At 43.8% G+C, this 17,037-nt stretch overlaps 1 protein-coding gene across 3 annotated transcripts in view; it reads right to left on the bottom strand.

The window, feature by feature from the left end:
- The window catches only part of rxraa (retinoid X receptor, alpha a), a 244,739-nt gene that overhangs the window by 14,026 nt on the left and 213,676 nt on the right, over positions 1–17,037 (bottom strand). For 2 of the 3 annotated variants that reach the window (XM_052525711.1, XM_052525713.1), the window contains exons 6-7: positions 12,634–12,818; positions 885–1,014 (exon numbers count right to left, since the gene is read on the bottom strand). In XM_052525711.1, coding sequence (XP_052381671.1) covers positions 885–1,014; positions 12,634–12,818 — 315 coding nt within the window. The remainder of the gene's footprint in view (positions 1–884; positions 1,015–12,633; positions 12,819–17,037) is intronic. The other variant, XM_052525712.1, reaches the window with a different exon arrangement.

Genomic DNA, 17,037 nt, shown 5'->3' with positions numbered 1-17,037 from the left:
ATCTTGCGGTCGGATGCCAACCAGTTGCCATACCAAGCGGTGATGCAGTCAGTCAACATGCTTTCAATTGTGCAGCTGTAGAATATTTTGATGATCTGAGAGCCCAAAAGCCAAATCTTTTCAGACTCCTGAGTGGGAAAAAGAGTTGTCGTGCTCTCTTCATGACTGTGTTGGTGTGTTTGGACCTTGCTAGATCCTTAGTGATGTGGACACCGAGAAACTTGAAGCTCTCAACCCGCTCCACTACAGCCCCGTTGATCTGAATGGGGGCATGTGCTTGGCCCTCCGTTTCCTTTGAACATGAAGTACCGGAGGGGACTAAGCACACACCCCTGAAGAGCCCCAGTGTTTTGGGTCAGCGTGGTGGATGTGTTGTTGCCTACCCTCACCACGTGGGGGTGTCCCGTCAGGAAGTCCATTATCCAGTTGTGCAGTCCCAGGGTCCTTTACTTAGTGATAAGCTTGGAGGGCACTATGAATGCTGAGTAGTCAATGAACAGCATTCTCATGTAGGTGTTCCTTTTGTCCAGGTGGGAGACGGCAGTGTGGAGTGTTACACCATTCTCTCCATAACTATGGGTACCCAGAAGGAGAACGCTAAGAGGGGGTAGGATAGGGTGAGAGAGCTGGATGGGCTTCCTTAAGAGTGAGTTTGGAAGTGAACTGTGTAATTTGAAGCGACAAGCAATCAGCAAGGGCAACATATAGGGAAAACACTTCCTCAAAAATGATGACCGCATACATATAAAGAATACATACATATAAAGAATATGACAGAAGATTTGTCAGGCTAATAGCCTACAAATTGCCTACAAAGCCCATAATGGTGCAGTGGCCTGCCTATGGGGGATGCGGATGTGGTCTTATGGTCGTGTTGAACTGACCTGCTCGTAGGAGGATGACCTGGTCGTCCAGGGGCAACTCAGAGAAGTGGGGGATCCTCTTGGCCCACTCCACCAGCGTGAAGAGCTGCTTGTCGGCTGCTTGGCAGATGTTAGTCACCGGGTCGTTGGGCTGTTGAAAGACACATGGGAAGGCTTGCTGTCACAAATATGGTTAGCACAGAAAGACTGAAAGATACATTGTGACGTGTGTGTGGTTGTGTGTGTAATCGTACTTATGCACTCTGTATGTGCATGTGCGTGCTTGCTAAGTGTATGTTTTGGTGTGGCAGCTGAGCTTCATGTGGAGCTGTCCTCTCCAGTAGATAGAGCTTTTCAGTCACAGCAGTACACCACCGAGTTTTAGAGGAGCACCAGCCTGCTCCGCTCGCTGCTCCTCTGAGCCAAGACCCTGCACGCACGCGCACACACACACACACACACACACACACACACACACACACACACACACACACACACACACACACACACACACACACACACACACACACACACACACACACACACACACACACACACACACACACACACACACACACACACACACACACACACCCTAGCCAAGTGAATGATCTCCTCTGAGGAGCGAGAAGGAAGGAAAACAAACAGTGATTCTGTCCTAGCCCGAGGAGGAAATAACTGCAGAGAATCAGCAGTAACAAATGACTCTCTCCAAGCAGGCCGTTCCTTCAGGACACTTCTACCGACAGAAGACTATGTTCAGACAGAGAGCCAAAAGAGCTCCACCTGACACACAGTTAAGGAACAAGTGTTTGGGCCTTCAAGTGGCAATTCATTTCATGAGTGACTCTGAGAGAATGGGTCTTAAGAAATAGTATGCTCACTCACCACTACACCAGGGTTATATTCCTGATCTCTGACAGAGAAAAGTCTGGATGAAAAAGGTAAACATTTACAGTATATTGTCGAAGGCTGAAAAGGTGGCCTCTCATGTTCAAGAGAGAGGAGGTGCTCATGCTTTGAGTTAACATGAAAAAGAGAACTGAGGAGAGAGGAGGGACGTTAAAGCTGAGAGAGAGAGAGAGAGAGAGAGAGAGAGAGAGAGAGAGAGAGAGAGAGAGAGAGAGAGAGAGAGAGAGAGAGAGAGGGAGAGAGAGAGAGAGAGAGGGAGAGAGAGAGAGAGAGAGAGAGAGAGAGAGAGAGAGAGAGAGAGAGGAGATTGTAGGATGGAAATGTGGTTGTGAATGGACAAAGACAAAGAAACCTCAAGTGTCAGAGACCATCAAACTGAAGGCCTCACTTAACCTGAGAGGAAACCATGGGCAGTGAAATTGGACAATAACTTCTAATGTACACATACCAGTGACGTGCAGTCAGGGTAGGTATGGTACGAAGTGCTTACCCTGTGATAATCTCTTTTTAAAAAGCTATTATGAAAAGCCACATTTAAAATAAATTACTTTTTTTTTTAAAATCTCAAATGATTCTGTTGATTTCTATGCTCAAAATCTCAGGATATCCCCTCCTTCCTTTCCATCCATTTAAATTGTTGGCGCACACAGCCATTCCTGACCCCAGTCACTGTTAATAGACAGGGTCAGCATAAGCGTCACTGCCTTGCCGAGCTTGAAGAATCTTCATGTGTTGCATTGAGACTATTTCATATTTTCCGTTTGCGTATTGCCTAAACATGTTGTGCGGGTATGAATTAATCTGGGGTGAGCTCTGCACATTTGGGTCTACAGAATTTTGAGCTTGCATCCCTTAGACTGAAGGAAGCACGGTGGCGGCAGCATCATGTTATGGGGATGCTTTTCAGCAGCAGGGACTGGGAGACTGATAAGGATAGAGGAAACAATGAATGGAGCCAAATACAGGCAAATCCGTAATGAGAACCTGCTTCAGAGTACAAACGACCTTAGACTGGGGCGAAGATTTCCGTTCCAACAGTACAATGACCCCAAGCATACAGCCAAAGCAATGCTAGAATGGCTTCAGAACAAGACTGTTAGTTTAAGCTGGAGATATCCGTCTTTGCACTGGATGCTTCTCTATCCACCGTATCTGCCAACGTAACATTTACACATCTGTGGTGAAAGGTGACAGAGTTAGAGCGGTGTTAGTCAGACCATGAGACATCCCCCCCCAATAAATGGTCTTCTCACAAGGTTGTCTGGAGCGTCCAAACTTTTTCTGCTCTACGACCCCCACAAGTGTAACGCGACTCGTCTGAAGTCAGTACAGCCGATCTGCCAACTTTTGTTTGTAGCATCCGAACAGTTTACACACTAATATGACATTTTGTGTGACCTACGACATCATGCACTGATTTTTATCTGCATCAAGTCAGTATGGTGGAAACACACCACTGGTGGGAAAATGCACATATTTTCTTTCATGTGGATTTTTGAATATTCGCACGAAACTCCCAAAGTGGATGGAATCCTAGCTAGTATTATCAATCACAAAAACATAATGTTAACTGGGGATGGATAAAATGTATATTATGATGCTCCGATTCTCAGTATGTCTGAGCCAAATCTACAACAACAAAAGCCTTGTAAACTTTTCCCCAACTTCTCACTCTCCCCAAATCCCACAGATCGATGCTGAAAGCTCGGAGGATCCCAACATGAAATACAGCTCTCTGGAGAAGATTAGTGTAAGATGAGGAGAACTCATTCCACCTCTCCTTCTTTCCAGTCGTCCTCTTCTTCTAATGCTTAGACCGAAGACTACCCACACTTGAAATATGAAACCGTATGAAACAGTTAACCAGACACAAAGCCGCCACTGTTTTGAAAACTGAAAGTAGATTTTCTTTGGGCAGAGAACAAAAGCATCTTATAAATATTTCACAATCTGATCTCCGTGGGAGACAATGTGGACGATGCGGCTCAGCGCGACAGTTTTTTGCCTGTATTTCTCCTCCAAACCCATAAACAAATCCGCTAATTCATTCCAAAAGGCAGCCGCAGCCCAAACAAACCAAAACAAAAGGGGCTGTATGTTGTCTCTCTGTCGAGGCCCCTCAAAAGAATACAACTCCCAGAGTTCTCGTGAAACACGGTGAAGGCTCATGAATGTTGCATGGCTCTCTTAGCCATGTTTACACTGACCTTGTTTCTCACTGTATACACCATGAAGATGACAGGAAGGAACAGAGACCACACTCCTGCCATTATCACACATTGACTCACTGTCCTTACTGTAACGTGACAGCCGGGGAGTCACAGTGTTATGGGGAGTCACAGTGGAAGAGATCACAATGCCTTCTGAGGTCTGGGACAATGAGAATGACATGAACCTAGGAGTTCACTATTCTGTGCATGTGTGGAACAAGCCGTGAGGGACCACCGTGTCTGTGAGAGAAACTATTTTACATTTCTTTTCTGTGAACATCCTCTGGAGGATAGGGGGCCAGCTGATCGCTTTCTGAAAACGTGTCGAGCAGGGGGAGGAGAGAGGTAGAGGCGAAATCCTCCCCTGAGGGAGCGATGTAGAGAAAGAGTGAGAGCGTTTGGGCTTACGAGAGCCGCTTTGAGGACACCTCTTAATGCCTGCCACAAACAAGAGTGTATTTTTTCCCCAGACTGAATTAAAGGCTTTGGTTTGCATTATTCACAGTGGATAGCCTCTCCTCTCACAGAAATGCCTGGCTTGCATACTGTCCTATGAATTTTTTATAACTCGTGGAGACAAGAGATTGGCTTTTAAATGTTTCATATTCTGCTTAAACTACAGCTGCGTGACAACAAAGAGAAATGTAGTAGTTAATAGATGATTAGTCCATAATCCAAATTCCCAACTAAATTGTGTAAAGTCCTCATAATTGGCTCTTAGAATTGTAGAAGAGTATATTGAGACATCAACCAAGTACCCTCTAAATAACGTTAGCACGCCTATCTGCTTGTCTCTCTCTCTCCTGTGTCTGTCCAAAGAGAGAGACAAAGAAAGTTGACAGATTCAAGCACAGCAAGGTTGGAAAACACACACAAGACAAAATGAGAGAAAGGGATAGAGAAGAAGAGAGGGATATATATATAGAGAGAGAGACAGACAGTGGAATGAAAAACTCCACAGCATGGCAAAATGATAGCATGTCCCCCCCCCCAACCCCCTCCCTCCTTGAAGAGAAGGCCCTGGCTTGTCTGACTGGAAGCATGTTACTAACGCCTGTTTAACTCCTGTTCTAGGTCACCATGAGATAAACACACTTTATTCAGCTTGGTCAAACCCCAGCCATTAGACAGTGGCGGTGCCCATTCATGGTGTGCACTCAGGGGCCCCGACCCTGGGACTCATTAACACACGGGGCAGTGCCTCCTAAAGGAGTGGGGGGGACCAGAGGGGTTCCTAATCACAGAGACCGCCTGCCAAGGGGACACCACACGTTCCAACACTGACTGTGCCGCTCTGCCCTTGTTTAATCTACAGTACCAGTCAAAAGTTTGGGCACACCTACTCATTCCAGGGTTTTTCTTTATTTTACTATTTTCTACATTGCAGAGTAATAGTGAAGACATCACAACTATGAAATAACACATGTAGTAATCAAAACATTGTTTACACAAATCTAAAAATATTTTATATTTGAGATTCTTCAAAGTAGCCACCCTTTGCCTTGATGACAGCTTTGCACACTCTTTGCACACTTTCTCTCAACCAGCTTCATGAGGTAGTCATCTGGAATGGATTTCAATTAACAGGTGAGCTTTGTTAAAAGTTAATTTGTGGAATTTCTTTCCTTCTTAATGCATTTGAGCCAATCACTTGTGTTGTGACAAGGTATGGGTGGTATACAGAAGATAACACTATTTGGTAAAATACCAAGTCCATATTATGGCAAGAACAGCTCAAATAAGCAAAGAGAAATGACAGTTGATCAGCCTCCAGTATTTATGCTGCAGTAGTTTATGTGTCGGGGGGCTAGGGTCAGTTTGTTATATCTGGAGTACTTCTCCTGTCCTATTCGGTGTCCTGTGTGAATCTAAGTGTGCGTTCTCTAATTCTCTCCTTCTCTCTTTCTTTCTCTCTCTCGGAGGACCTGAGCCCTAGGACCATGCCCCAGGACTACCTGACATGATGACTCCTTGCTGTCCCCAGTCCACCTGGCCATGCTGCTGCTCCAGTTTCAACTGGCCTGGGCCCTAGGACCATGTCCCAGGACTACCTGACATGATGACTCCTTGCTGTCCCCAGTCCACCTGGCCATGCTGCTGCTCCAGTTTCAACTGTTCTGCCTTACTATTATTCAACCATGCTGGTCATTTATGAACATTTGAACATCTTGGCCACGTTCTGTTATAATCTCCACCCGGCACAGCCAGAAGAGGACTGGCCACCCCACATATGCTCTCTCTAATTCTCTCTTTCTTTCTCTCTCTCGGAGGACCTGAGCCCTAGGACCGTGCCCCAGGACTACCTGACATGATGGCTCCTTGCTGTCCCCAGTCCACCTGACTGTGCTGCTGCTCCAGTTTCAACTGTTCTGCCTTATTATTATTCGACCATGCTGGTCATTTATGAACATTTGAACATCTTGGTCATGTTCTGTTATAATCTCTACCCGGCACAGCCAGAAGAGGACTGGCCACCCCACATAGTCCGGTTCCTCTCTAGGTTTCTTCCTAGGTTTTGGCCTTTCTAGGGAGTTTTTCCTAGCCACCGTGCTTTTACACCTGCATTGTTTGCTGTTTGGGGTTTTAGGCTGGGTTTCTGTACAGCACTTTGAGATATCAGCTGATGTACGAAGGGCTATATAAATAATTTTGATTTGATTTGATTTGATTTGGTCATTACTTTAAGACATGAAGGTCAATCTATCCGGAATATTTCAAGAACTTTGAAACTGGCTCTCATGAAGACTGCCACAGGAAAGGAGTTACCTCTGCTGCAGAGGATAAGTTCATTAGAGTTACCAGTCTCAGAAATTGCAGCCCAAATAAATGCTTCACAGAATTCAAGTAACAGACACATCTCAACATCAACTGTTAAGAGGAGACTGCATGAATCAGGCCTTCATGGTCGATTTTCTGCAAAGAAACCACTACTAAAGTACACCAGTAAGAAGAAGAGACTTGATTGGGCCAAGAAACACGAGCAATGAACATTAGACCGGTGGAAATCTGTCTTTTGGTCTGATGGTTCCAAATGTGAGATTTTGGTTCCAACCGCCGTGTCTTTATAAGACGCAGAGTAGGTGAATGGATGATCTCTGCATGTGTGGTTCCCACCGTGAAGCATGGAGGAGGAGGTGTGATGGTGTGGGTTGCGTTGCTGTTGACACTGTCTGTGATTTATTTAGAATTCAAGGCACACTTAACCAGCATGGCTACCACAGCATTCTGCAGCGATACGCCATCCCATCTAGTTTGCACTTAGTGGGACTATCATTTTTCAACAGGACAATGACCCAACACATGGAGAGTGATGGAGTGCTGCATAAGATGACCTGACCTCCACAATCACCCGACCTCAACCCAATTGAGATGGTTTGGACCGCATAGTGAAGGAAAACCAGCCTACAAGTGCTCAGCATATGTGGGAACTCCTTCAAGACTGTTGGAAAAGCATTCCAGGTGAAGCTGGTTGAGAGAATGCCAAGAGTGTGCCATGCTGTCATCAAGGCAAAGGGTGGCTATTTGAAGAATCTCAAATGTAAAATCTATTTTGATTTGTTTAACACTTTTTTCGTTACTACATGATTCCATATGTGTTATTTCATAGTTTCGATGTCTTCACTATTATTCTACAATGTAGAACATAGTACAATTAATGAAAACCCCTTGAATTAGTAGGTGTGTCCAAACTCTTGACTGGTACTGTATTCCTAACTTTTCATATGATTATGATGATCATTTTCAGAGTCAACTGAAATATCAGTGGACGGGGAACTAAGTGGTCTCTCAGAAGTTGTCTACAGCTATGGCAATTTAGATTAAATACAATGACACATATTACCCAATCTACATGGCCTACTTAACAACAACTCCCCATTACAAGCATCACCTTAAATCATAGCAAGAAGTAAAGGAAAATAAAAATATATGGATCCAATAGAAATTACTTGTATTACTAGAAAACTACCAAGACAACTGAAAACAATTCCTGCAAGATATTTATCTACCTTTATCAAAGCTAGATTTCTAGAAAAGCTTGATTTCCTCCTCCTTCTCCTGCAAGGCACCCCTGTTGGCGTCAGAGCCCCAGCAGACGTACAGCCACCACAGCAAGGCACAGCCCAGACGTACAGCCACCACAGCAAGGCACAGCCCAGACGTACAGCCACCACAGCAAGGCACAGTCCAGACATACAGCCACCACAGCAAGGCACAGCCTAGACGTACAGCCACCACAGCAAGGCACAGCCCAGATGTACAGCCACCACAGCCCAGACGTACAGCCACCACAGCAAGGCACAGCCCAGACGTACAGCCACCAAATGCAAGGCACAGCCCAGACGTACAGCCACCACAGCCCAGACGTACAGCCACCACAGCAAGGCACAGCCCAGACGTACAGCCACCACAGCAAGGCACAGCCCAGACGTACAGCCTCCACAGCAAGGCACAGCCCAGACGTACAGCCACCCCAGCAAGGCACAGCCCAGACGTACAGCCACCACAGCAATGCACAGCCCAGATGTACAGCCACCACAGCAAGGCACAGCCCAGACGTACAGCCACCACAGCAAGGCACAGCCCAGACACACACACAGTACTTTAGTGTGTCAGAGCTCCCATCCCCTCCCCTCTCCTCTCCCTCTCTCCTCCCTAATGTCAACGCTCATCACGTACATCTCCTTCTTCCCAAAGATGGCTCTCATTTACTCACATAACAGCCTTCAGAGTTCTACCTTCACTTCACAGGACATTTCCCCCCCACCCACCCAGAGCAGATGAGTCCCAGAAGAAGCACTCTCTCTCTCTCTCTCTCTCTCTCTCTCTCTCCCTCCTTTCCTCTTCTGCACAACTGCTCTCTGTCTGTCGTTCCGGTAGGATTCCTGAGAAAACCAGAGCTTGGTGGGATGCTGTCATGAACAGCCTGGCTGTTGTATTATTCATGGTTGAGCCAGAGAGAGTCTAGAAAATGAACAGAGAGAGCCTCACATAGCTTAGGTGGGTGCCTGGGAGACTGCAGATGTCAGGGTGCACAGGTGAACTAGTGGACTTGTGATGTAAGGTGCCATACAAGGAGCACATAGGATATGGATGTAGAATAGTCACAGCTACCTTGTTCATCTCAGTGATAGGCATCAGGTGGCAGAGCCCTGGATAGCTCCCATCCTAAGGGAATGACAACCACAGCCCCTGCTCATCTTTCACTACAGAGATGTAACATGTAAAAACTGGGGGGGAAAATGAATAATAATATCACCACCACATTGGCTAATGGCTGCTCCCTGTTAATCAAGCAAGACCCTGGGGAGTCCAGGGTCATTCAGAGAGAATAATGGAGATTGTTAGATTGCAGCATAATTGAACTCATGGTGTGGCAAATTGTTGCGATAACACTGATTACATGTTATTAATGTCCATCATTGCAAAGACACACATGCCAGACGGCTGAGGCACAAAGTACCTGTATCGTACCAAGGGGAAATGGGTGAAAATGGCTAACACAGATGTAGTAGGACCTTCATTTGAGCCAGTTTGCTACAGCAGGAAAATAGTCCTACAGCAACAGGAAATGCGAATTATTATGTGGATTATAATTAATTAACATTTTTGTAGCAGTTGACAATTTTTTTGTAATGAAAAATCAAGTCAGAAATTTCAAAGTGAAAATTACAAACTTCAGAAGTCTTTTTAAACCTCAAAAACACTACAAGTTAAACATTTGTCCTACAACAGGGTGATCAAATTAAGATCCTGTGTGAGTGTGTGTGTGTGTGTCAGAATTTGTGAGCGGAGCTAGAGCGGAGCGAGGGGTGCAGCGTACCCAATTTGACTGGAGCGTGTAGCGAGATCCTAGCCCGCTCCAATTTCGCTCAGGACATGCCCGCCCCAGGATGCATTTGTAGTCTACTTGTGTGCTGATATAGCCACTTGCTCTAGCGATGGTCTTGGAGTTGTCACGTTTTGACCTTAGTTCCTTTGTTTTTGTCTTTGTTTTAGTATGGTCAGGGTGTGAGTTGGGGTGGGCAGTCTATGTTTGTTTTTCTACGTTCGTTTTTGAGTTCGGCCTAGTATGGTTCTCAATCAGAGGCAGCTGTCAATTGTTGTCCCTGATTGAGAATCATACTTAGGTAACCTAGGTTTCACTTTTGGTTTGTGGGTGTTTGTTTCCGTGTGAGTGTTTGGGCCACACGGTACTGTTTCGGTTTTGTAAATTCACGTTGTCATTTATTGTTTAGTGTTCTGAGTTTTATTAAACATCATCATGAACACTTACCACGCTGCGCTTTGGTCCTCACCTTCTTCCACCGATGACAACACTTACCGGAGGTCGCTAAATATTCTCATAATGAAACTGATAAAACACACAGGTGCTAAATCCAGGTGACTTACAAAGATGAGAACCAAGAGAGGTGATGTAGTGTTCACAACTAAATAATCATTGTGGAATCTGAAAAGACACGTATCCCAAAAGCACGAGGGTGCACTTACTACATGCACATGCTAAAAGAAAGGAACGAGCTGAGAAGATAACTGTGTCATTGTAGCATAGTATTTAAAAACTAAAATTCAGAACTCTTAAAAGTTTGGTTCATTGTTGTTTTATTATCTATACAATAGGTCATCATTGATTTTGTCCCAATAGGCCTGGCATATTCCAACTTTCAACAAGCTTTCTGTTTTGATTGGGTTATTTTGCCTGAAAAACTTTAGGACTAAATAAAAAATAAAAAAAACTCTGCATCTCTGCCCAGCCTGGCAAGAGTGGCCCAAAGGGTATTTAGCATCCCCAGTGGCCCTGCAAGTGTGGAGAGGATATTGTCCGCTGTTGGCCTTCTCTCCAGGCACCATCACATGAGCCTGAAGCCACAGACTCTGACCAAACTTGTGTTTCTAAAAAATGAATTCAAAATCACAGCCTATATGTGCAATTTACAGACTATAATGATTTAATACAACAAAGTGTTGTTCATGCAAGCAGTTGCTCCTGATGCAGCATCCACCGAGAGGCTCTTGCTGCCAAGGGAATGCCTGACAGGTTGAAAGACCTTTTGGACACTACAGTGAAAATGGTTAACTTTGTTAAAGCAAGGCCCCTGAACTATTTTCTGCGCTATGCAATGATATGGGCAGCGACCATGTAACGCTTTCACAACATACAGAAGTGCTCTGGTTATCAAGGACCAAAGTATTGACATGTTTTTTTAGAATTGAGAGACGAGCTTAAAGTTTTCTTTACTGACCATCATTTTCCCTTGTCTGACCGGTTGATGATGATGAGTTTCTCACACGACTGGCCTATCTGGGTGATTACACAGGTACTTTCCCAAAACGGATGGCACAAACAACTGTATTCGTTATCTCTTTCATGCCCTGCCTCCAGTCCACTTACCGATATCTGAACAAGAGAACCTCATCGATATTGCAACAAGCGGTTCTGTGAAAATTGAATTTAATCAGAAGCCACTGCCAGATTTGTGGATTGGGCTGCAGAGTTTATTGCCTTGGAAAATCGCTGTTAAGACACTGATGTCCTTTGCAACTACGTACCTATGTGAGAGTGGATTTCTCGGCCCTCACTAGCATGAAAACTAAATAGAGGCACAGACTGTGTGAAATGATTTAAGATTGAGACTCTATCTAATACAACCCAACATTGCAGAGTTATGTGCATCCTTTCAAGCACACCCTTCTCATTAACCTGTGGTTTTATATGTGAGATGGCTAAATAAATTATGATTTGTGTCCTGGTCCTATAAGAGCTCTTCGTCACTTCCCACAAGCTTGTGACAAAAACTCACACTCCTTCTTATGTTTCATAAATGTATCGTATAGTGTGTGTGTGGCAGGCTTACCATGATGGCAAAAAACAACATTTGAGAGTACGCTGAAGGGGTACGGGACTATAAAACAACATTTGAGAGTACGCTGAAGGGGTACGGGACTATAAAACAACATTTGAGAGTACGCTGAAGGGGTATGGGACTATAAAACAACATTTGAGAGTACGCTGAAGGGGTACGGGACTATAAAACAACATTTGAGAGTACGCTGAAGGGGTACGGGACTATAAAACAACATTTGAGAGTACGCTGAAGGGGTACGGGACTATAAAACAACATTTGAGAGTACGCTGAAGGGGTACGGGACTATAAAACAACATTTGAGAGTACGCTGAAGGGGTACGGGACTATAAAACAACATTTGAGAGTACGCTGAAGGGGTACGGGACTATAAAAAGTTTGGGAACCACTGCTGTAGCCTATTTGAAATTATGAGCTCTTCATATGTTCACCTTTTCATGTTTATTAAATAACTTTTCATTAAAATCCTATGGTTTGGATTCAATACTTCAAAACCAAATGGCAGGTCCAGGTAGTCACATAAATAGATGGATGTTGGTTAAATTGTGATTTTAATGAGCGGCAGTTTTTTTCCCCTGTGAGCTCAGAGCGGTTTATAGCGGAGCGGTTGGAAAGGATGTGGTGCACCGGTGCGCACCGATGAGCGGGATTTCCGACCACTCAACTCCGCTCACATCCACATGTGCATGTACACACGCGGATAAGTATGTTGGCGTGTTTGTACATAAGTGAGTGTGTAAGCGGCTCCTGCTCTGCAGAGCCACACAGTACGGCGTAGTGACTCACCGAGTTGGATGGCATGCCCAGGTTGGTCTCGGTGTAGGTCTCGGTCTTGGGTTCCACAGCGAGCTCTGCCTCCAGGACCTTCTCCACGGGCATGTCCTCGTTGACGCCACTGGTGGACTCCACCTCGTTCTCGCTGCGCTCTTTGGCCCGCTGGCGCTCCTCCTGGACGGCTGTGTGTAACAAAACTGGTTCCGGTCACTACTGCTGCTGCGGTGTTGTCTAGTGTGTGCGGTGTTTATGCCTGTATTGTGTGTGTGTGTGTACATATGTAAATAGAGAGTGTGTACAATTATTATAACATGCTCTGATGTAAAGACAGAGTTAAACAGTCCCCATAATTACAGGTGACATGAATAGAGACATGAAAGGGAACACCGTACTGTGTAAAACACAACTTACACATATCAGTCCATACAAGGACCCCCTCTTCAGCTGTCTGATATCGAAGAGATGGGTCTATTCAGAGCATAACAAACAACAAGCGCCTTTCACGGCCATCATATATTTAGACATTAATAATGTATGGGATGTCACTCCTCATTTAGGCCCTGCATGTTTACCACAGACACTGTGACTGAATGGCTTTGACAGACTGACTGGAGCACACACATTAAATGGGGACTTTGTCCAATATAATGTGGTTTTTATTCTGTCCAGTAAATAACAGTCTCACTAAGTCTCTGGGTAAAGCAGGGCCTTGTTGGATCTGCTGTGTGATTGGCTTGGCAGGGAGACACAGGAAGTGGTTTGTGTGCTGAGCAGACACAGAGGCTCACTGTGGCCAAGGCAGGCCAAACCGCACCTCCACCCTCAGAGGATTTGGGAGAGAGGTGTGTGTGTTCATATAAAAGTGGTTGCTCTGCACCGACTCTGGGTTTCTCCTTATTCTACCTTCTAGATTCCCCAATAAACAGAAACAGTCCCCCAGACACACATCTACACACCCAGACACACACATCCACACATCTACACACCTAGATACACACATCCACACATCCTATACACACACACATCCACACAACTACACACCTAGATACACACATCCACACATCTACACACCCAGACAAACACATCCACACATCTACACACCCAGACACACACATCCACACATCTACACACCTAGATACACTGAATCACAGGGGTAGGGGTTCTGGGAAGGGGAGAACGGGGAGACTGGGGGAGACAGGGGAGAGGAGGAGGGGACGATGAGGGGGGGACGAGGGGCCCCATTTTAGAGGAACTGCTGTCTGGCGGTGGAAGTCAGCCCAAGGGTAGAATAGTTGTGCTGGAGTCAGAGAGAGGTGAGGAGGGCTGAAATCATGCTTTATTTCTCCCTTCCTCTGACTGGGAGAGCATCAATTCATTTAATCCAGTTTTTCTGTGGATTCGCTGAGCCTTCTGGACTACCGCTGCCTGGCTCTCCCCCTGCCTCAGGGTACAGGGGGGCTTAGGCAGCACAGTGAGGTGAAAGGCAGTAAATGATCATATCTTTGAACAGAGGTTGTGCCCCATGATGATATAAATAAGAGTGAATAGGGGAGGGAGGGATAACGAGGGGGAGGGGTGCATGTTGAGGTCAAGACAAATTGGCCCAGGAAAGAAAAGCTCTCAGAATGTACTTATCCTAGACTCTCTTGTTTTCTCTTTTCCTCTGCTTTCATTTTGTTCTGCGTCTGATGCTCATTGGTTATGGTTGGGGCTGAACAACTGAACACCGGGCTAAAGGCTAATGATGTGTGATAGTATTCTGTTCATGCTGGTCTAGGATCTGTTTTGTATTGTTTTTGCCTGGTGCGGTGGTTAATGTTCAGATTAGGGAAAGCTGATCCTAACATGAAGTGATTTCTGATATGAAACTGGACTGTGCGCTTCCGATTATGTCCGTAAATACCTGAAATACCACATTGTGTCTCTAAAGCCAGAATATTTTGTGACTGAGTTAAAATAGTATTGCAGAACAATCGTTCACTGTAGATAGTGATGCCACTGCTGTGATGGAGAACTGTGCTAAGAGTACTAATATCCTCCTCTCTTACAAAGTACTAAAACTACCTCTTTTGAGGGCAACAGCTTGTGCTCTTTCTCTCTCTTTCCTCTCTCTGTCTCATCTCTCTCTCCCTCCACTCTCGCTGCCCCCCCTCCATTTATTCTCCTACCCTCCCTCGTGGTAAATCACTGTTCTTCAAGGGGAATCTGAAATCATGAATAGGTCTGCCTATGAATGCAAACAATCACTGAAAGATTCTGAAGCTAAAGTTGTGTCAATGAACCAGCCCTGATCTGAATAACCAGTAATTAAGACTTCCATTAGCATCTCATTTCAATGCTGAGCGCCTCTGAGGAAGTCAGTAATGCGGAGTCCTCTGCAACTCTGTTGTTCTTCATTCAGTAGTAATAAAGAGGCGGATGAGTGGAGCTCTCATTATCACACAAGTGATCTCAACACACTCCGAGATCTCTACATGAGGAGCTAAACGATTAACTCTGACAAGACTGACACAGGGGGTTCTTGTGTGTGTGCATGTGTGTGTGAGAGAGAGAGATAGAGAGCGATAAAGATGGATAGAGAGAGAAAAAGATGGATAGAGAGAGAGAGAGATAAAGATGGATAGAGAGAGAAAAAGATGGATAGAGAGAGAGAGAGAAAAAAAGATGGATAGAGAGAGAGAGAGAGAGAGAGAGAGAGAGAGAGAGAGAGAGAGAGAGAGAAAAGATGGATAGAGAGAGAGATAAAGATGGATAGAGAGATATATATAAAGATAGACAGAGAGAGAAAGATAGAGAGACAGAGATATAAAGACAGATAGAGAGAGATAAAGACAAAGATAGATAGAGAGAGAGAGATAAAGATGGATAGAGAGAGACAGAGATATAAAGATAGATAGAGATAGTGATTATTGTTTATTTCACTTTTGTATATTATCTACCTCACTTGCTTTGGCAATGTTAACACATGTTTCCCATGCCAATAAAGCCCCTTGAATTGAATTGATATAAAGATATATAGAGAGATAGAGATATAAAGAGAGAGCGAGAGATATAAGAGAGATATAAAGATATAAAGATATATATATATATATATAGAGAGAGAGAGAGAGAGATAGAGATATAAAGATAGAGAGAGAGAGAGATAAAGATATATATATATATATATATAGAGAGAGAGAGAGAGATAGAGATATAAAGATAGAGAGAGAGAGAGAGAGAGAGAGAGAGAGAGAGAGAGAGAGAGAGAGAGAGATAAAGATATATATATAGAGAGAGAGATAGAGATATAAAGATAGAGATAAAGAGAGAGATATAAAGATAGAGAAAGAGATATAAAGATAGATAGGGAGAGAGATATAAAGAGAGAGAGAGAGAGAGATATAAAGAGAGAGAGAGAGAGAGAGAGATAGATAGATAGATATATATATATATATATATATATATATATATATATATATATATATATAATATGACATTTGTAATGTCTTTACTGTTTTGAAACTTCTGTATGTGTAATGTTTACTGTTAATTTTTGTTGTTTTTCACTTTATATATTCACTTTGTATGTTGTCTACCTCACTTGCTTTGGCAATGTTAACACATGTTTACCATGCCAATAAAGCCCTTGAATTTAATTTAATTGAATTGATATAAAGATAGAGAGAGAGAGATATATAAATATATAGAGAGAGAGAGATATAAAGATAGAGAGAGAGAGAGATATAAATATAGAGAGAGAAAGATATATAAAGATAGAGAGAGAGAGAGATATAAAGATAGAGAGAGAGAGAGATATAAAGATAGAGAGAGAGAGAGAGATAAAGATAGAGAGAGAGAGAGATATAAAGATAGAGAGAGAGAGAGATAAAGATAGAGAGAGAGAGAGAGAGAGAGATAAAGATAGAGAGAGAAAGAGATATAAAGAGAGAGAGAGAGATATAAAGATATAGAGAGAGAGAGATAAAGATATATAGAGAGAGATATATAAAGATAGAGAGAGAGAGAGAGAGATAAAGATAGAGAGAGAGAGAGATATAAAGATAGAGAGAGAGAGAGAGAGATAAAGATAGAGAGAGAAAGAGATATATAAAGAGAGAGAGAGAGATATAAAGATAGAGAAAGAGATATAAAGATAGAGATAGAGAGAGATAGAGAGAGAGAGATAAAGATAGAGAGAGAAAGAGATATAAAGAGAGAGAGAGAGAGAGAGAGATAAAGATAGAGAGAGAAAGAGATATAAAGATAGAGAGAGAGAGATATAAAGAGAGAGAGAGAGAGAGAGAGATAAAGATAGAGAGAGAAAGAGATATAAAGATAGAGAGAGAGAGATATAAAGATAGAGAGAGAGAGAGAGAGAGAGAGAGAGAGAGAGAGAGAGAGATAAAGATAGAGATAGAAAGAGATATAAAGAGAGAG

The sequence above is a fragment of the Oncorhynchus keta genome, chromosome 9 (genome assembly GCF_023373465.1).
Source record: "Oncorhynchus keta strain PuntledgeMale-10-30-2019 chromosome 9, Oket_V2, whole genome shotgun sequence".
In the NCBI taxonomy this organism is placed as follows: Eukaryota; Metazoa; Chordata; class Actinopteri; order Salmoniformes; family Salmonidae; genus Oncorhynchus; species Oncorhynchus keta.
The sequence above is the reverse complement of the archived record's forward strand: the minus strand, read 5'-3'. Positions and strand labels throughout refer to the sequence as shown.